Source organism: Lissotriton helveticus, chromosome 6 (assembly GCF_964261635.1).
Source record: "Lissotriton helveticus chromosome 6, aLisHel1.1, whole genome shotgun sequence".
Lineage (NCBI taxonomy): Eukaryota > Metazoa > Chordata > Amphibia > Caudata > Salamandridae > Lissotriton > Lissotriton helveticus.
Window position 1 is genome coordinate 1,543,184,612 of NC_136067.1, and position 21,438 is coordinate 1,543,206,049.

General features: G+C 51.1%; 1 protein-coding gene across 2 annotated transcripts in view; it reads right to left on the reverse strand.

The window, feature by feature from the left end:
- XRN2 (5'-3' exoribonuclease 2) overlaps nt 1–21,438 on the reverse strand; it is a 372,302-nt gene that overhangs the window by 86,218 nt on the left and 264,646 nt on the right. The window contains exons 25-26 of one of the 2 annotated variants that reach the window (XM_078649322.1): nt 9,176–9,244; nt 8,952–9,083 (exon numbers count right to left, since the gene is read on the reverse strand). In XM_078649322.1, the coding sequence (XP_078505448.1) occupies nt 8,952–9,083; nt 9,176–9,244 (201 nt within the window). Of the gene's footprint in view, nt 1–8,947; nt 9,084–9,175; nt 9,245–21,438 lie in introns of those variants that run through there. The other variant, XM_078649323.1, reaches the window with a different exon arrangement.

Sequence of the window (21,438 nt, forward strand, 5' to 3'; positions counted from 1 at the left end):
CCTTGTTTCTTTCTCTAAATGGAACTGGTTTGATGGCCTCCTTTTGGAGGACTTCTTGTGCTTCCTCCAGGAGTAGCGCTAGTTCTTTTGCTGAGTGCGCCTTCCATTTTGGTTATGTGTTTGGTGGTTTCTTTTCCAGTTCTATGCAGTATCCAAACTGTATGATGTGGAGTATCCATTTGTCTGTAGTTCTCTTCCATTTCTGGAAGAAATATTTTAGCCTGCCTCCTACTGGTGTTACATGATCGTTGCTGTTTGGTCTGTGCAACCCTCTTTTGTGGACCTTGTCGTGCCCCACCTTCCGAGTGATCGTGCGGGTGGGCATGCTTGGTGGGATGGAGTCACTTTGAGGTGAGTTGCTGGCCCCCTCTTCTTGCTTGTCCTCATCTGTTCACCCTCCCGCGAAAGGACTGGGCCCCGAGGCTGGTACTGCCAGGTTTGTTTTTTCTGGTCCTGCTTGATTGTCGCCCTGGTAGGCCTGCTGGAATGTCTGGTGTGACGTTCCCACTGGTTCCCCCCCCCCTTCCGTTTGGTCTCCGTGTCAGGGTGCCCCATCTCATTCCTTTGAATTGCAAGGCCCCCATGGACCTTGCGGTCTCATTCTCCTTTTTGAGCTGGGTGAGCTTTTCATCCATTGGTGCCCCGAACAGTGTTTCTCCATTGAATGGAGTGCTCAGAATGTGGTTCTGTACTTCCAGCTTGAAGCCTGAGATCCTCAGCCAGGCATGCCTTCTTTCTGTTACCCCGATCATCATGAGCCTGCTGGATGAGTCTTCCCCATCCAAGGCTGATTTCAGGCATGAATTTGCTATATTCTTGCCTTCCTCCACCAGGTGTGACGCCCTTTGTTGGTATTGCTCAGGGAGGTGTTTCAGCAGCTGTTCGACATCGTCCCAATGCTGGTATGCATGCCTGTTTAGTAGGGCATTAGAGTTTGCAATGAGTCAGTGAACCGCTACATTCCTCTCTACCTTTCTCCCAGTTAGGTCCATCCTCCTACTTTTTGTCTGGTGGTGGGTCTGAGGTTGTTGGAACGTTTGCCCGCTTCCTGGCTATTGCCGCAATAATGGAGTCCGTCGTGACGGATCCTTGGATGTAAGGGGGGTGAGGGGGGGTCCTTGGAGGAGTGCTTGTATTTCTTCTCCGTCCTAGGTGTGACCGACCTGCAGTTCGCTGGTCCTTGAATGCCTCCCTCCCGTGGTCCAGGACACTTGGAAGCATGAGGAGGAATTGACTTCTTGTTTGAGTGGGCAGCAGGGTCTCTAAGAGGAAGCATGCCTTTGGTTTTTCTTCCTCTAGTTTGACTCCATAAGCCGTTGCCGCGTTCCTGATGACCATGTTGTAGACCCCAATGTCATCTGGCAGCAAAGGCCTCGAAGGGTATGTCTCCACGGGCTCTTCTGGGCTTTCGGCGTTGGTCCTGCCACTCCAGGTCCTGTGCCACAGAATGCGAGCCGAAACTCATCCGCTGGTCATCGCCGCCTTAGTCTTAGTATAGGCCCTCTTCCTCTAGGTGTTCCCTGGGCTCAGGTGTTTTCGGAGGTTCTTCGGCATCGAACTCCTCTTCCTCAACGATCGCCGTTGGTGGTTTTGACGGAATTGTGAACCTTTTCGTTGAAGTCTTTTCCTTTGCAGGATGTTATCCAGTTCAGCCTTGAGCCTTCTCTTTTATCTCTCCATTTCGGAGGCCTGTTCGGCGTCTAGTGTTTTGGCCGACCTCTTAGACGTAGTTGTCGACGTTCGAGCAGCCTTCGGGTCCTTCTCCTTCGAAGTAGAGCGGTCCTTTTCGGGGACGTGCTTGGACGACCATGGCTTCGCCAGTTTTTGCTGCCTGGGAGTCCTTTTCAAAGGATCCGCTGGGCTGTTTGTCCCTGGGTGCAGCTGCGGCCGTTGAGATTTTTGGCACCAATGCTCCCTTCGTGGACTTAAACTGTTTTTCGAGAGTCTGACTCGGGCTTTCGAGAGTGTCTGGGTTTTAGGGTTCGACGTCTCTCCTACCTCTTTAGATGTTTTCTTATCGGTCTCTACAACCGCGTCGTCATCTGGTCCCTCGGCGATGTGGTACTCTTTGTCGCTGGAGAGGCCTAGGTCCCGAAGCGACGGAGGTTGGCCTTTGCCTTTCATTGGTGTAGTTGGCTCTGCTCAGTCTCTCTCTAACCCGGAGGGTCTTCGGGGTAAAGGCGGTGAAGGCGGAGCAGGTGTTGCAATCCTTGCTCTCGTGGTCGACCGGTAGGCAGAGGTTGCAAACCGGGTGCTGGTCCTTCTGCGCGTACTTGTAGTGGCAGTTACAGAAGAATTTAAAAGGTGTTTTGTCCATTCCTGCGCTCAGGGCATCCCCTGTGTGCGCACTCTCCGTTGGACGTCGAAGTTCTCCTTCTTAGTCGTCCAGGTGATCTTGTTTCTCGGTGTCTTCTCTAATCCTTTATGTGTAAAAAACTGCGTTTTCCTCTTTCCTCCAAAAACTCTGGAGCCTCTCGATGACGATCCAGACCCAACGGCCAAAAAAAGAATCCAAAGATGGCACCCAAAGGTGCAGACGTCACAGGAAGTACACCAGAAGGTGGGACGTCGACACCCAACTGGGCTACAAAAAAAAAAAGAAAGAAAAGACTAAGATTCCGGACCCAACCACTAGACCGCGGAATAATGCACAGCATAGTGAATCCAGAAAGATTCACGCTGCAAAACTCTACACTTAGAAGAAATTCTGAGTGAAACCCAGCCAATGTTACCCAAAGATCGATAACTTGATTTTCTCTAAAGGGTAAGTACTCGGATCTAGTCTGACGCCTGGGGGTAATTCTAAGGTAAGTAATCTATAACGAACGTGTTTCTTTCAGATGATCACGTACACGCCGTGTCAGTGTTATGGTGACAAGGAACAGTGTCTTGAAGGTGAGAGGCCATAATGGACAGCTGTGAAGTGGCTCAAAGAGAGAGCACATAAAATGTGAGGAACCAGTTAAGGTCCCATTGTGGCATAACAAAGGGAGAGGGAGGAAACGGATGATGTAGCGCTTTTAAAAACATTTTTTTGCAAAAACAACCGCAAGAGGGGTTTTAAATAATTCAACAAGTTGGATTTGAAATATTTCTGGATTCTGTAAAAGGACCAGAAGGTACTCTTTAAGAGTGCCCAAAGAACAGCCTTCCCAGACAAGGAAAAAAAAAAAAAAAAAAACTAAGATCTCTGTAGGGGGGTCTATCTGCTGTGTGCAGCACAAAGCCTCATATCTGTCAAAACAGGCATATACTGTCTGTCGAGGGACGCCTGGCTATCAAGATGACATCAACCACCACTGGAAGAAGATGAAGGCATTCACAATCACTGCTCAATCACCAAGCATGAAGGGGGAAATTGCTAAGGCCCGGTTGTAGAACCCCGTCCCGTTGCTGCCATTAGCAGATCGTGCCTGGTCGCTCCTGATCTTCAGAACTTGGGGCAGAAGAGTTATCAATCAGAAGGCATACAGGATTCAAAGTTCCACTCAAGAAAGAACTTGTATCCTAGGGAGATATGCCTTGGATAACTGCTGGCATTGCGTTTGTCGGTGGCAAATCAAGTGAGCCAAGGTTCTAACCATTTGAAGAGTTCTTCACACCACCTCCAGGCTCCACTGCCACTCATGATCTGCTAGGTGCGGACATCTGAGCTGGTCTAACCTGGCATTCAAAGATCCCAACCAGGTGGTTCACCACCAGGAAAATTCCCTGATGGTCCAGCCATTTCCTGAGGTGAGGCACAATTCCTCATTTTACAGGGTCCATGACCCTACCCAGACCAGTTTGTTGCAATACCATTTGTAATGTTAAAGCTCCCTCGAGCAGTTTGCCGACGAGCCGGGACCCCGCACCAGCGCGCCCGAGTGGTACTAAACCTGGCAATATTTGGCAGCCACCGGCAACCCCAGAACACGGCCTAATCCCTGCTGATGAGGGGTAAATACCCCGAAACACGTGTCCAGGGATGGCGAAGATAGCAAAGATAGCAGAGAATCGAAAGAAGATGCATCGCGGAACACGAACTACACTTACCACAGTCCTTAGGGGCAATCCCGCTGGTGTGCGAGTAGTGTGCGACCCCACCCCCATTTGTATTATTGCAATACCACATGGTAGTGGTGTTGCCCCTGAGCACATTTACAAGCCTCCCTTTGATGAATGGAAGGAAGCCTTTTCAACACCAAGTGGATGGCAGTTGGCTCAAGAAGGTTGATATGAAGCCAGGAGTGAGAGAACAGGCCCAATCATGGTCCAATAACCACCACTGAATATCTTTTGCAGTAACCTCAGAAATCTGGATGTGGTCGGAGAGGTGCCCTGGACAGTGGGAACACTGACACTTCAGGTCCCACTGCAGAGCTCACATAAGCCCCAAGACATGCTTGACAAGAAGAATGCAGGAGGCCATTAGTCCCAGCAGCCTCAGTCTACCGTATTGAAATCAAGGACAGATGCTAAAAGATTGGGATCAGACAATGCCCTAGACCCCTGGTTCCCAAACTGTGCGCCGCAGCGCCCTGGTGCGCCACTAAAACCAGCCAGGGGCGCCACGGTCGCAGTTGCTAAAAGAATCCATCAGGAATTACAATGGCCATTTGTATGCACTGCACCTCTCACTCTGCTGCTCCAGCCTTGGGCCCTTCGGATGCAGGGAGGGGGAGGGAGGAAGTCAGTCAGCAAGAGTTTCGAACTCCCCACGAGCCCTGATCAGAGGCTGCGTGCAGCAGCCTGTCTTCAGTTATTTCACAAGGAGAGCAGTGCACGGGTCGGGTAGTGAGAGCACTGAGCACCTGAAAACAGATATAGGAACTCTCGTAGTTGTGCCTGGAAAATTAGAATGCAGTCATTGTTTTAAAAAAAAAAAATTTAGTATTTCAAAGAAGTTACAACCAAGCGCATAGTTGAACAAGACAGTGAACCATACTGGCAGAGCCAGCAGTCACCAAGATGTTGAATAGAGACGTCTCATTACAGACAACACCAAACAAAAGACTAATACAAAAGAGCATATTCTGCGTACTTGATCAAGTAAAATAAAAATAGTAAGTAGATAGCAGCAATCTCATGAAGTACAATCAAAGCAATATTACTGGTATAGCGGTACATTCTTTACCCTCACAAGGAATATCTTGGGTTGTACACAATACCTGGCCAACACGTGGAAAAATCAATCAGCAATGTACGGGTGTAGGTCGTTCCTTCTTAAGTCAATGGTATGGGACTGCAGGTAACCTTTCAGTGGTTGCCAAATGTCACAGGGGTGTAATGTAGCAGTCATTTTGTTTTTAAATTATATATGTCTATTATATTTGTTTCTGAAACCGGTTCCAGAAATAACCATAAATGGAAATATTACTAGCCCGGAGCTTGCAATATGCAGTTATCACACACTTTCGGCTAACTAGCTTCACACTTAAACTTATAAGCACTATGTCAGTTAGATTATATTCATGGGTTTGATGAAGAGGGTCCCCAAATTCAGTTAAATATCCATTTTCTCACTTGTTCTTACCCCCAAGGTGCAGGACATTCCTATTATTTTCAGGGATTAAAATGGAAGTCCTACCCACCATCAAAAAATTGTAATGTAATGGGGAGCCGCGGCCAATGGCCAATTGGTCAAAGGAGCCGCGGGTCAAAAACGTTTGGGAACCACTGCCCTAGACTCTTCCTCCCAGAGAAAAAGCACAAAGCCAAGCAATGTCTAGAATATCACCCATGAAGGGGAGAGTCTGAGGAGTCAGGTGGGACTTCGAAACGTTGATAGTGAAACCAAGCATGATCGGAGATTTACCGTAGTTTAGAGGTGGTTGATGACTGCCTGGGATGAGCCAGTCGTCAACAGCCAGTTCTTGTGGTAGGGGGGGGTAAGTGGCACCCCGGACCTCCAAATGTGCGCTACCACTGCCATCACTTTTGCGCATATCTGAAGGGCGCTGTCTCAAGTGGAGCAGAGCAAACTGAAAATGCTCCTGGTCCCACTATGAACCACAGGTAGCACAGATGGGCCTGCAGATCCAACACCACCATCCAGTCTCCAGAGTCTAGGGAAGAAGACACCAGGTCCAGGGTGAGCATTTTGAATTTCTAGAGGAAGATGTTGAAAGGACGCAGGACTAAAATAGGAAAAAAGCCTCCATTATTCGATAGCTATCAAAAAGTAGCGGGAATACTTCTGTTACATGCACCCTCTCAATCGCTCCTTGGGCCAAAAGGGCTTGCACTTCCTGCTGTAAGAAAGACCGATGGTCCACTATCAGCCTTTTAGGAAACAGTGGAAGGTGTGGCAGCGCGGCTATGGAGGGTAAGGCGTGGATCTTCTGGACAATCTGCAGAACCCAGCTGTATGTATTGTGTCCTGCCAACCCTGTAAGAAAAGTTTGATCCTGTCTCCAATTGGGTGGCTGTGCTTCACAAATTGTATGCTAAAAGGAGTTTGTCAGGTGGGGCTGCTGGAGTGGGAAATCGTTGGGGGGGGGGGGGTATCGTCAGTAGACTGACTGGCGTGCTCTCCCCGACAGCAGGGTCAGTGAGTGCCACTACTACAAAACTACAGGACCCCTGGCTGAGGCTGAAGTGGCTGTCTGTATGGGGTATCTCAGCTGAAACTGCGAAATGAACAGTAGGGTTGAGGCGGCTGGCCCGACTCCAAGAAGCATGCTGTGGCCCTGCTCTCTTTGAAGAACTCCAGAGAGGAATCTGACCAAAAAGAATGAACATTGCAGGAAAATCGTTACAACCAGGTGTAGCGATGAATGACGATACTAGCGCCAATGGCTCGCCTGATGGAAATCGTGGTCTCAAGGCAAAAATAGTGAATTTGGCAGTGTCGCAGCTGTCCTGTATAGATTGGGTTAAGACAGGGCAAAGGTCTTCCGAGAGGCCTGGAAGGACACGAGCAACCAAATTCCATAGTGTGAGGAAATGGCACCTCAGCAGCCACTGGCACTGACTAACCAGAGGGCCAAACTAGTGGAAGAATATAACCTCTTGCCAAAGGTCTGTACTCTTGGATTCAACAGAGAAGTAGTCTGAAAAGTATTTGGGTTCATCTGACTGGTGGGAGCCTGCACCACCAAGCTCTCTCAGGAGACATGTAGTGAGGCAAAAAGGCAGGGTTTGCAAAGGGCAGGTCGGTGGCACCTTTCAACTTGGCAGGGAGCTAGAGAAAGTGCTGGCCCAGGCGGCGAGTGCCTCATTAAAATCTAGTCAGGGCTCAATAGATATTTGCCAATGCAGGAGTACTTCAATCAGGACATTGGTTTTGACCTCTAAGGTGAGGAGGTGAAGGATGAGAACATTGGCAGCACTTCGCATGGCCAACCCAACAGAAGCACCTTCTTCAGTAGCAGGACTTGAGGGGATAGACAAGACCAGAAAAATGAGCGTCTCAAGACCACTGGCATCGGAGATAATCATAGCAGTATTCTTTGTAGCAGTATTGGCAAATTTAATCTCCTGTATCATAGTCCTTATTGCAATCCATCCTGAACAATTAATGTAGCGTATGAAATCTCCCTTGCAGAGGTGGGTTGCTAAGTGTGTCAAATGGAGAAACCTGCTGATCGCAGCCTCAGGTAGAGCACAATGGGCACTTTGTCCATCAGCCCCAGGAAAATCGGTATTGTAACCGGCACGGAATGTGGAGCCTTTGTGAGAGCCTGGAGAGTGCCAGTGCTGGGTTCGGAGGTCCCAAATGGAGCTTGCTGGTGGTATCCCAGATGGAGAGCCTCCAAGTATCATGGTTGGAGTCTCTGAAACCCACTGAAGTATGGATCCCAAGGTTACAGGGGCCATCCTTAACATATACAGCATAGCTAACCCACAGACCTTGATTTGCATGGGGCAAGGCAGATAAAAAAGACAACCGAGTTTCTGGGCTTAAGAGACTGAACCTTATCAAACAATGAAGAGTCTGGCATCTGGGACCAGTCATTCCAAATGGGTCCTAGTTCATTAATTTTTACTCTCAAAAGAACAAGGTTTCACCTTCCTATGATGCTTTGTTTATTCCCAATGGAAAATCTCTCAGGAGTCAATTCACTGACAGGCGACTTGGTGTGAAGGAGATCACTTTGGCACCTCCCTGCAAGCCCAAGCCAAAAACTACTTTACTTCTGCATTTCAATGGCATTTGGGGGCATACAGACACAAGGAGAGCACAATGCAGCATCATGCTCAGATGCCCCATGCATGGGTCATGTGGGTCAGAAAGGTTTAAACCCTGAAACGTTCATGATATATATGACTTAGCCACTGAGACAGCACTCCAGGTATAGGTCAATGAGTCATAAAAAAAACCCAACAATGGTATGCCCATTGGTGCATAATATACCAAGGTACCGTCATGACAGGAGAAAGAGTGGTAGCTGATACTGCATGCTGCCACCTCGCACCACTGGAAAGGTACTGCTGGAGAAAAGCTTTCCCATACCAGCCAGAAGACTGGAATGATAATTCATAACATGAAGATAGTCAGGAAAACTTAACTAGAAAATAGGGTCTGATCTAAACCTAGGGGGTTGCAAGGGGAGCAGGGGAAAAGGAGAGGATGAGCACAAGGTGTGAACACAATTGTGAGCTGTAGGGGGCACAGATTTCTACTAAACTGCTATAGAAGCAGTTTCCGGCCTCAGCACTGGATTGTGTTTCATACTAAATTTGACAATGGAAACAAATCCAAGACGTAGTATTAAGCGAATTACATGTTTTTAAAAGTATATTTATGCAAACACGCATTTTAAATGTGTTGGGAAAAAACGATATTTGGTACTGGGTAAATGATACAATTGTGTTCACATGCCACAGGTCTCAAATTATTGCCTAAACAAAAGACAAGTTCAACTTGCAGCATAAAAAAATATAAAGAATATGCGCCCATGAAAGCACAACTTGGCTGATGTAAGCAATGCATACTTCACTGATGATGCTGTTCAATCTGCACTCACCCCAAGGTTCTGAATGCTGACGAATCTAGATGCACTGGTTTTCTGTTTGGGTTGAAACCAAGCTGGGGCTTCCAATTCCTTCCATTATTTGATTTTTCCCAGTCTCCTGGTTTCAGCGTTGGGGCAGCTTTCCTTAAAGAAGACAGTTTGTCAAGACAGTTTGTCAACACAACATTTGGATTTAACTTTAATAATAAAAAAAAAGAATTAAATGAATTCCTTACTTTGCTCCAGGTAAAACCACAGCTTTGAAAACAAAGCCTTCCTCAAATTGCGGATCTTTAAATAGGATGCTAAAGAAAAAAAAAAAAGGGGGGGTTACAAAACAAATAGAATAGACTGGCAGAACATGTTCTGAAACGGCTTTAGTGATGCATGCACTTTCCCTGGAAAAAATAGCCAACGTTACCAAGGTACACAACTTTAGCACTAAGCTGCCTACATTTTTCACTGTTTCTTTGCATCAATTTGTCAAACTTAAAACTTAGATATGCAACACCCCTTCCCTTTCATTTGACTGAATACGCAGTAGGTTTCCTCAAACTGGTGCAGTAGTTACTTTATGTGCAACAAAAATAAAGGGAAAAAAGAAAATATGCCATCACCTATACTTGGTAGTATGGGAGAACAAAGGTACCCCGAAATGTGAACCTGGGGTTAGTGTATGTTTAGAAAGAACAATGGTTCAGGGTTGGCCTCAATGGGTACAGAGCAAGAAAGTAAAAATCCCCAACGGGAATTCAATTTATACTGGACAATTGATCGTCACGGGAGCAAGAAGGTAGGGAAACATATGTAGTGTATAATAGACTGTTTATTTTACACAAGTATGAATGTTATACTCCAAGTAATAGTCAGGTGCTCACAAAGTGAAAGGTGCGTAATGTGAAAGTGAGAGAGAACTAAAAACATCACATTGACAACAAAATTGGAACTCCACATGAGTTTATACAATGGAAGGGGTTCATATTCAGGGCATGTAGTGAGCACTACATGTCCTGAAGATGATCTTAAGTACCTAAAAGATCGAAACGCCGTCGACCCTTACAACAGGAACCCCCTTCCATTGTATAAATTGAATTCCCACTGTCCCCTAAGGGATTTTTAGGTTTTGCCTGTCGAAAGCTGCGCAAGCAGCCTTTCGCGCAGGCGAAATCTTATGTTTAGAGTATGTGTGCTTATGTCCCGCCCCTCTGTTCCATTGGCTAGCTCTATAAATGGAGGCTAGCCATTGGAACAGAGATCTGCCCATCATGGCCGGAGCAGATTCGTGGGCGTTCCCATGATTTTTACTCATCCCGCCCATTTTCGTGCTTCATGCAGCGGTGGGCGGTTGCTTTTTTTTTGTCGTCATGTTTTGGTCAGTTTCGAAAAGTCTTTTGCAGGAGTGGGCTGCGAGATTGAAGTTGCCGTCTTTGCCATTGCGTCTTTGCCTCTGTGTGCCCATTCCCGGCCCCCCTCCTGCTGTCCGTTCCCACCCCCCCTCCCGCTGTCCGTGTGCCCGTCCCTGTGTTTTGTACATGGCTCTTGGCTGCCTGCGCCTGCCTGTCTTCCAGGCTCGCCGTGGAGGAATTGCTGTGTTTTGTACATGGCCTCTTGGGTGCCTGTCTTCCAGGCTCACCGTGTCCCCTTTGTGGCAGACACGGACGCACTTTGGTCCCTCTTCGCACACACGTGTTCTTCCAAGGAGGAAGCGGAGTCCTGCCACTTCTGGAAGTGGGTTTCCTCACACAGAAGTTGGCGACCAGACTCCCTTCCGGGAGTGTCTGCCCCGGGCAGCGAGGGAGCCTGCGCTTCTGCTAGGTCTCTGCTGCTGGCAGCCCCGGCCCCTCGCTGTCCGGTCCGTCTCCAGACTGGGAAGGTTCGGTTCTGTCCACCGGCGGCGCCCCGGCCCTTACTGGCTCTCCGCCATCCTCCTCTTCCTGTCTTACTGCTGCCCCTCCCCACCCCCTATCTCCTGAACGCCCCAGTTAATTAACACTCCAAATCCCGAGATGCCTTATTGCCTGGTTTCGGTGCTGTGCTTGCAGCAATCTCCATTAAGTCTGTAGCTGGGTTTGTGAAGGAGTTAGACGAGTGCTCAGAGGCGCCAACACACTACTATCTGAAGAGTAGGTCTGCATGTAATCCGGTCTCGATGTGAATGTCTGCGTGCGTCCCGGTCTCGATGTGAATGTCTGCGTGCGTCCCGGTCTCGGTGTGAAGGTCTGCGTGCGTCCCGATGTGAAGGTCTGCGTGCGTCTCGATGTGAAGGTCTGCGTGCGTCTCAATGTGAAGGTCTGCGTGCGTCTCAATGTGAAGGTCTGCGTGCGTCTCAATGTGAAGGTCTGCGTGCGTCTCAATGTGAAGGTCTGCGTGCGTCTCAATGTGAAGGTCTGCGTGCGTCTCAATGTGAAGGTCTGCGTGCGTCTCAATGTGAAGGTCTGCGTGCGTCTCAATGTGAAGGTCTGCGTGCGTCTCAATGTGAAGGTCTGCGTGCGTCTCAATGTGAAGGTCTGCGTGCGTCTCAATGTGAAGGTCTGCGTGCGTCTCGATGTGAAGGTCTGCGTGCGTCTCGATGTGAAGGTCTGCGTGCGTCTCGATGTGAAGGTCTGCGTGCGTCTCGATGTGAAGGTCTGCGTGCGTCTCGATGTGAAGGTCTGCGTGCGTCTCGATGTGAAGGTCTGCGTGCGTCTCGATGTGAAGGTCTGCGTGCGTCTCGATGTGAAGGTCTGCGTGCGTCTCGATGTGAAGGTCTGCGTGCGTCTCGATGTGAAGGTCTGCGTGCGTCTCGATGTGAAGGTCTGCGTGCGTCTCGATGTGAAGGTCTGCGTGCGTCTCGATGTGAAGGTCTGCGTGCGTCTCGATGTGAAGGTCTGCGTGCGTCTCGATGTGAAGGTCTGCGTGCGTCTCGATGTGAAGGTCTGCGTGCGTCTCGATGTGAAGGTCTGCGTGCGTCTCGATGTGAAGGTCTGCGTGCGTCTCGATGTGAAGGTCTGCGTGCGTCTCGATGTGAAGGTCTGCGTGCGTCCCGGTCTCGATGTGAAGGTCTGCGTGCGTCCCGGTCTCGATGTGAAGGTCTGCGTGCGTCCCGGTCTCGATGTGAAGGTCTGCGTGCGTCCCGGTCTCGATGTGAAGGTCTGTGTGTGCCGGTCTGCGTGTGTCCCTGTCTCGATGTGAAGGTCTGCGTGTGCCGGTCTGCGTGTGTCCGTCTCGATGTGAAGGTCTGCGTGCGTCCCGGTCTCAATGTGAAGGTATGCGTGCGTCCCTGTCTCGATGTAAAGGTCTGCGTGCGTCCCTGTCTCGATGTGAAGGTCTGCGTGTGCTGGTCTGCGTGTGTCCCTGTCTCGATGTGAAGGTCTGCGTGTGCCGGTCTGCGTGTCCGTCTCGATGTGAAGGTCTGCGTGCGTCCCGGTCTCGATGTGAAGGTCTGCGTGCGTCCCGGTCTCGATGTGAAGGTCTGCGTGCGTCCCGGTCTCGATGTGAAGGTCTGCGTGCGTCCCGGTCTCGATGTGAAGGTCTGCGTGCGTCCCGGTCTCGATGTGAAGGTCTGCGTGCGTCCCGGTCTCGATGTGAAGGTCTGTGTGTGCCGGTCTGCGTGTGTCCCTGTCTCGATGTGAAGGTCTGCGTGTGCCGGTCTGCGTGTGTCCGTCTCGATGTGAAGGTCTGCGTGCGTCCCGGTCTCAATGTGAAGGTATGCGTGCGTCCCTGTCTCGATGTAAAGGTCTGCGTGCGTCCCTGTCTCGATGTGAAGGTCTGCGTGTGCTGGTCTGCGTGTGTCCCTGTCTCGATGTGAAGGTCTCGATGTGAAGGTCTGCGTGCGTCCCGGTCTCGATGTGAAGGTCTGCGTGCGTCCCGGTCTCGATGTGAAGGTCTGCGTGCGTCCCGGTCTCGATGTGAAGGTCTGCGTGCGTCCCGGTCTCGATGTGAAGGTCTGCGTGCGTCCCTGTCTCGATGTGAAGGTCTGCGTGCGTCCCTGTCTCGATGTGAAGGTCTGCGTGCGTCCCTGTCTCGATGTGAAGGTCTGCGTGCGTCCCTGTCTCGATGTGAAGGTCTGCGTGCGTCCCTGTCTCGATGTGAAGCTCTGCGTGCGTCCCTGTCTCGATGTGAAGGTCTGCGTGCGTCCCTGTCTCGATGTGAAGGTCTGCGTGCGTCCCTGTCTCGATGTGAAGCTCTGCGTGCGTCCCTGTCTCGATGTGAAGCTCTGCGTGCGTCCCTGTCTCGATGTGAAGCTCTGCGTGCGTCCCTGTCTCGATGTGAAGGTCTGCGTGCGTCCCTGTCTCGATGTGAAGGTCTGCGTGTGCCGGTCTGCGTGTGTCCCCGTCTCGATGTGAAGGTCTGCGTGCGTCCCGGTCTCGATGTGAAGGTCTGCGTGCGTCCCGGTCTCGATGTGAAGGTCTGCGTGCGTCCCGGTCTCGATGTGAAGGTCTGCGTGCGTCCCGGTCTCGATGTGAAGGTCTGCGTGCGTCCCGGTCTCGATGTGAAGGTCTGCGTGCGTCCCGGTCTCGATGTGAAGGTCTGCGTGCGTCCCGGTCTCGATGTGAAGGTCTGCGTGCGTCCCGGTCTCGATGTGAAGGTCTGCGTGCGTCCCGGTCTCGAGGTGAAGGTCTGCGTGCGTCCCGGTCTCGAGGTGAAGGTCTGCGTGCGTCCCGGTCTCGAGGTGAAGGTCTGCGTGCGTCCCGGTCTCGAGGTGAAGGTCTGCGTGCGTCCCGGTCTCGAGGTGAAGGTCTGCGTGCGTCCCGGTCTCGAGGTGAAGGTCTGCGTGTGCCGGTCTGCGTGTGTCCCGGTCTCGATGTGAAGGTCTGCGTGCGTCCCGGTCTCGATGTGAAGGTCTGCGTGCGTCCCGGTCTCGATGTGAAGGTCTGCGTGCGTCCCGGTCTCGATGTGAAGGTCTGCGTGCGTCCCGGTCTCGATGTGAAGGTCTGCGTGCGTCCCGGTCTCGATGTGAAGGTCTGCGTGCGTCCCGGTCTCGATGTGAAGGTCTGCGTGCGTCCCGGTCTCGATGTGAAGGTCTGCGTGCGTCCCGGTCTCGATGTGAAGGTCTGCGTGCGTCCCGGTCTCGATGTGAAGGTCTGCGTGCGTCCCGGTCTCGATGTGAAGGTCTGCGTGCGTCCCGGTCTCGATGTGAAGGACTGCGTGCGTCCCGGTCTCAATGTGAAGGTCTGCGTGCGTCCCGGTCTCGATGTGAAGGTCTGCGTGCGTCCCGGTCTCGATGTGAAGGTCTGCGTGCGTCCCGGTCTCAATGTGAAGGTCTGCGTGCGTCCCGGTCTCGATGTGAAGGTCTGCGTGCGTCCCGGTCTCGATGTGAAGGTCTGCGTGCGTCCCGGTCTCGATGTGAAGGTCTGCGTGCGTCCCGGTCTCGATGTGAAGGTCTGCGTGCGTCCCTGTCTCGATGTGAAGGTCTGCGTGCGTCCCTGTCTCGATATGAAGGTCTGTGTGTGCCGGTCTGCGTGTGTCCCTGTCTCGATGTGAAGGTCTGCGTGTGCCGGTCTGCGTGTGTCCGTCTCGATGTGAAGGTCTGCGTGCGTCCCGGTCTCAATGTGAAGGTATGCGTGCGTCCCTGTCTCGATGTAAAGGTCTGCGTGCGTCCCTGTCTCGATGTAAAGGTCTGCGTGCGTCCCTGTCTCGATGTGAAGGTCTGCGTGTGCCGGTCTGCGTGTGTCCCTGTCTCGATGTGAAGGTCTGCGTGTGCCGGTCTGCGTGTGTCCGTCTCGATGTGAAGGTCTGCGTGTGCCGGTCTGCGTGTGTCCGTCTCGATGTGAAGGTCTGCGTGCGTCCCGGTCTCGATGTGAAGGTCTGCGTGCGTCCCGGTCTCGATGTGAAGGTCTGCGTGCCTCCCGGTCTCGATGTGAAGGTCTGCGTGTGTCCCGGTCTCGATGTGAAGGTCTGCGTGTGCCGGTCTGCGTGTGTCCCGGTCTCGATGTGAAGGTCTGTGTGTGTCCCGGTCTCGATGTGAAGGTCTGCGTGTGCCCCTGTCTCTGTGAAGTGGAGGTCTGAGTGTGCCCCTCTCTCTGTGAAGTGGAGGTCTGCGTGTGCCCCGGTCTATGTGAAGTGAAGGTCTGTGTGTGCTCCTTTCTCTAGGTGAACTGGCTCAAGGTGTCACACCACTAGTGAGACCACTTGGTCACTGTTACTGTGTGTGGGTCTGTGTGTTTGTGTGGCATTTGCCAGATATTAAACTATTGGCATTGTAAATGACAATGTCATTTATTTATCTGTTTTCAAAACCAATACATAAATACAAATTTTGTCATTTACAATGCCAATAGCTTAAACTTTTCAAAAGGCGAAACCATTGCATTGAAAATGCTTGTTACTTTCTTGCTCTGGACCCATTGAGGCCAACCCTGAACCATTGTTCTTTCTAAACATCACCTATACATGGCCACCTTAGAATTGCAATACAAATTTTAAAATAAAAAAAACACTAATGCAACAATCTCAGACATGTATATGTGTGTGTGTATATATATATAGATTATTTTTTTTACTAACATTAGTTGTGTCATGCATTTGGTTTGTATTTGTGAAAGAGGCAAGAAAAAAAATACAGCCTAGCCATTACCCAAATTGTACGCAGCTACAATGTCACTTTACAACAAGCTTTAAAAAGCATTTGCAATGCAATTGTCTTGAATTTACTAGAGTTTAAGCTATTGGCTTTGTAAATAACAATGCCTGTTATTCATCTGTTTTGATTAACACAAATAAAAGGCAATGTCATTTACAAGGCTAACAGCTCAAACTCTTGTAAATGCGAAACCTATTGCATTTCATAGACTCGACCACCATTGTACCCGGGCAGCTTGGAAAGGAAAAGCGTGCATGGCGCACCGAATGTTGTAAGAAAGCATGTCGTGCCTGCAGTAGGAGAAACTCAGGGTCCCGGCGCAGGCACCTCCGCCAGGGTGACCGCCCCGGCCGGTGGTGGATTGCCTCCTGTTCTATAAAGCCAGACCACGTGTTGAGCAGGGCACGCATTAAGGGCCTCCTAAAGATTAAGAATAGTGGGGGAATATCTTCCCAGACTTCTCCAGGGCGAGGCAGCATGCGTCGTTTGTTACGCTAAAAGTAAGCTATGTCAAATTGAAGTGTCGTACTCAATGGTATTTGTGAGAAGTTGGCCTGATGTGCAGTGTTCACTATTCTAGTGATCACTATATATCAGTCCAAACAACCCTTATTGATGATTGGTTGTAAGTCAACCTTATAGACCAGCTATCCTAGTAGCATGGATACGAGCAGTCTAAGGCTAAGACTCTAGAGGGCGTGTTAAGCCAGCTGTTTTACCATCACATTACCCCTTGAACACCCAGTGAAAGGACACCACACAAGTGTTATGAAAATAAACAGTGTATTTATTAGAATCACAACAACCCTGTACTCTTTGAGGACAGGGTGCTAAGCACACAACAAAACTCTTCCGAAAATACTTAAGTTAGCACGGTATACACAAACGCCCGAGGGGCACGAAAAACCATATACTTTAAAAGTGGAATGCGAAATTACTAGCAGGTAAGTACAGTACTAATAGGCTTTGGAATCGCTAGGACTTGACTAGGGAATCGTTAGATTACTTCTAGGAGACCTAGGGGACTCGGGTGCAGAGTGTGCACTCTCACGCGGGATGCGGGACAAAGTCTATGGAAGCTAGTAACGCTAAAGTTAGTGTTCACGGGCGAACCCGACCTGGTAGGGAGAAAACGACAGTGGATCCTGACCCTTGGATAGTGAGGCTATGCTGGGACACCTAAGTGCCAAAGTTACCTAGCCCAGGGGCTGCAGCTGCATAGGTCTCAAAAGACGTCGGGAATCCTCGTTGCCGGACCAGGAGCCTGGAAGAAAGATGCTGGCAGGCGACCAGTTGAAGATAGTTCGAGTTGATCCAAGCCTGGATCTGGAAGATGGATGACACCTGAAAGCAGAGGGGACCAAGTTCGTGACTACTAGCCAGTAGTCAGTGGGCACCAGGAGGGCACCGGATGGTAGTCACCTCGACTAGGTGAGTGGGCGACGCTGGCTCTGCAGATCTCACGGACCAGGAGGCGTTGTCGGCGACCAGGATGGAGAGGCGAGCTGTCCCACGATGGATGAAGCTGTCGGCGTCGAAGTTAACCAGGATTGGGCAACAAGCCTTGGCTAATTCAAGCCCACGCGGTGGACTCAAAATGGCGTCTGGAGTGGACCAGGAGGGTCCGGGGTGCTTCTCTTCGGGAAGGGAGCAAGGGCCAGTCTGGAGCAACCAGACCAGCAGCAGTGATGTCGTCGGGCGTCGTTCAGAAGGCCACAAGCCAGCGGGCTAGTAGCCAAACAACGCGGTGAGCAGCAAAAAGCAGAAGGGCCCCACGCAGATCGTGGAGATGCTGGGAGGCTGCACTTCGGTGCTGGAGCTGCTCAGGGTCGGGGCTTCTCGGACCCCAAAGCACTCACCAGGAAATTACTCGGCGGGCTTGCTGTGCAGAAGTCGTGCAGTCTTGCAGATGGCCGGTCCCTCGAGGTCTCGTCGCACCCACGGTTCTCAGCTGGGCTGTAGAGGTGGGTAGAGGTCAGAGGTGCCAGGGAAGCCGGTTCTCGTCGAGCTGGGCAGTCGGATTCCGGAGGAAGGACTTGCAGTAGACCGCAGTGTTCTTGCGATGGTGCCTGCGGATGCAGGGTGACTACTACTTAGCCACAAGGGAGAAATCTTAGGAAGAAGTCTTGAGTTCCTTTCGTAGAAAGTAGTTTCAGGATTCAAAGATGATCTAATTTGGAAGGGGGCCTGCTCCTACCTTTATCTGGGAAAAGGGGGCTGGCACGCGACTAAGTCCTGCCCTATGGGTGGGACCAGGAGGGGGGTGGTTACACCCACTTCCTTGGCGGGCTTTTCCCCAGCACAGGGTCTGGAGTGTCCCTGGAACTGGTTCAAGCCAGCCTATGCACAGTGAGCACCGGGGTGCCACGTGCAGTCACCTTCCTCTGAAGCCCTGCCTACCTAGGATACACAAAATCCTGTCTGGGACGGTGCTGGCACCGCCCCTGGCAGGAAACCCTTTGTCCTTATCTCCTGCTCTGGGAGGACTCCCAGCAGCAGGAGGGCAGACTTGTGTCTCGGTGGCAGCATCCATTTTGTGGAGCTGAGGCTATGTCTGACTTTAACCGGGGTTACTGGTTACATACATGTCGTGTCCCTCTAGTAGGGTGGAATGCTAACCCCGTCGCCAGAATTGGCATGGGGTTAGTATTCCAATTCATATGACACCTTACTCGACATGTTTTGATAAAGCGATACCAGAGTTGGCATATAACCGCGAGGATTATAATGCACTTAAGAGTATATGGTATGCGATATCATGGAAACGGCTAAGGGATGGATCCCGAAAGCCGCAGACAGGCTCAGCTCATGCCAGAGCACCATCTCACACGATTCCAAGCACTCTGCCTTCAGGATTGTTAAGGCCTGCCATAGGAGTGACTGATAGGAGATCTGTGTGACCATTTTTAGGGTTAGATATAGGTATACTATATCTAAAGCAAAGGGTGATTACACCACCTTGCCCCAGCTGTCAAGCAGCCAGTTGTGTCAGATTTGGATGGCCAGCCAGGGGTGGCATAATACATGCTGCAGCCCCTGGTAGGCCCTGGGTACACCTATGCCCTGGGTACCTAAGGTACACTGTACAGGGACTGGTAAGGTGACTCAGTATCCAATTTAGATATGTACCTAAGGTACATGGAATCCATTTTACAGAGAGAGCAGTAGGCCTGGGGTCCTGAATAGCAGGGCCCCAGGTCAACTAAGTCAGAAAACCAGCAAAACACCAGGCAAAAAGTTGGGGGCAACCATAGTCAGGGATCTACCTTCCTACAGTATTCCTGGCCAGGCTGCAGATAGTACATGTGGGGGAGACCAAGTTCTTCAACTCTCCGCAAGGTGTGGTATTGGATAGAGAAACGGGGGCGGAAAGACAGGAGACCCAATGGCAGAGATTAGCGAAAGCAGGACCATGCACGATCCCTCGTGAAAGGGCGGCCAATCAAAGGCCACCCGACACAAGATGAAGTACGGCGAGACAGGGAGAGGGCTGTGGTGGCCATAGCCTCCCTGAGCGCATAGAGTCCGAGGGGAGAACCCTCACAGTCACAGTCACGGGAGGATCAAAGAGAATCAGACTCCGATACCAGCTCAGCTACTATGGGGGACATCAGGCAGACACTGCCGGAAGTGACCCCTAGACCGGCAGACGGCTTATTCTGAAACAGTCATGGTCATCACTTGCATGCTGGGCAGCCTGCCTAGTAGGGGAGATGGTAGCCTGCAGTTACACTGAGAGCCGTTGGGGCCTATAGAGGGCGGCAGGAGAGCTCACTGAGGAATGGGGGTGGTGGGGTGGGGGGAGTCTTCCCTCCAAACGTTCACCTAGCTACCACCTGAACGTTAGTCATTTGTCTGTTACCATGCCTGAGGGCAGTTTGAATGGGGGAGAATCACACTTGTCCTTGAGAGGGAGAGTTGGTGAAGTTTACTTGTTCACAGTTGGGGGCACTATTGTCTACAGATCCACAGGGACGAATGATCGATAGGCCTGGGTACGGGGGCCAGCTGGGGGTAGCAAGATCATTTTGTGATGCTGGCTAACACAACCTATTATCTCATTTCTTGGAATGTCCATGCATAAGCGCTATAACATCTCACATTTCAGCAAAAGAGGGATTCACATAGTGATGCTGCAAGAAGCGCACACTAGCAGAGAAGGGGGCAGCACTACACCGTAGATGGCGCAGGCAGGCGTACTATACTTCCTACTCCGCATATGCCAGGGGGGACTCATCTGGATCAGGGCAGGGTTCCCCTTTCGACACACTGGGCACAAGGTGGACGGTACATAGTGGTCACGGGGTGACTAGACGGCCAGGACATCACGTTTATCAATATTTATGGTCCGAATCTGGACCAGGTACTATTCCTAGAACGACTGTCAAGGACCCTGGCGCCGTATCTGACGGGACCGGTCGTTATGGGGGGGATTTCAATTGCATTGCAGATCTGGCTCTTGACCGCTCGCACCCGCCTCTTAGGGGCTCTCCGGCACATAGGGTGGCCAGGGCGTTTAGGGACTGGCAATTACAGTGGATGCTGGTGGACACATGGAGATGCACACACCCAGTAGATCGGGAATATTCCCATCACTCACAGGTACATGATTTGCATGTACGGTTGGACACTTTGTGCTCTCCGGACGTACACGTCCAATTGTGGGGTACGGAATATCTCACCAGAACGGTCTCTGACCATATCTCCGTTACTTATGAGATTGCGCTGGGGGTCCCAACAACAACCAATCCCTACATGGCGCCTTAAACCAGAGGCATTGGAGGACAAGGTGTTCCTGCACGAGATCAGGGCCCAGATCAACACGTACTTTGAGGACAACCCTCAGACCACGGACTCTAGGGGGACAGAGTGGGAGGCCTTTAAGGCCGTAATTAGGGGATGATGTATGGTAGGTTCCTATGCTGGGTACAGTTGTTGTATACCGATCCTGTGGCGAGGGTGTGCACGGGGAGCACTATCTCTGAACAATACCGGGTGGCGAGGGGCACGCGTCAGGGGTGTCCCCTCTCTCCCCTGCTCTTTGCCTTGGCGATGGAGCCTTTGGCTTGTGTGGCGAGGTCGGAGGAGGCTTACCCTGGGGGAGCGGAGACATGCCATAGCATTGTACGTGGATTGAATATGCTACTTACCAGTATGCATCTGTTCTTGGCATGTAGGGCTGCTGACATTCATATCTATAGCATAGATAGCCGCCTAGTGTTGGGTCCGGATGATTGCACATTGTTGTCCTGGAAGAGTCTTCGAAGTATCACGAGATAGGTGGCTCCTCCCCTGGACTACAGTGCGCATGGGCATCGACTCCATCCCCAGATTGTTTTTAGCCATAGTGGCGAAGATGGAGTGTAACAGTGTGAGCGATGACCATGCTAAGAGGAAGTGTAAATTCTGCAGCCGCTACAGGTGCCGGGGAGGAGGGTGGGCGATATGAATGTCAGCAGCCCTACATGCCAAGAACAGATGCATACTGGTAAGTAGCATATTCAGTTCGAGGCATGTGGGCTGCTGAATTCATATCTATAGCATAGAATATATAGCAGTCCCTCCATTATCGGCGGCCGCCTGTGCCAGCTGCAGACGTTTGAAAAAGTGTCTTTAGAACAGCCTGCCCTACAGCTGCCTGCTGCTTGGAGTGCACATCTACACAGTAGTGTTTAGTAAATGTGTGGGGTAGACCATGTGGCTGCTCTACAAATGTCTTCCAAAGGGATATTACCAAGGAAAGCCATGGAGGCCCCCAACTTGCGTGTGGAGTGGGCTCTGGGGGGGACCGTTAAAGTGCGCTTAGCCTTCTGATAGCAAATCTGAATACACTTAACGATCCATCTGGCTATACCTGCTTTGGAAATGTGGTTGCCTTATTGTTGGGCAGAAAAGGCAACAGAGTTTTGTCGTCTTCCTAAAATCTTTGGTCCTATC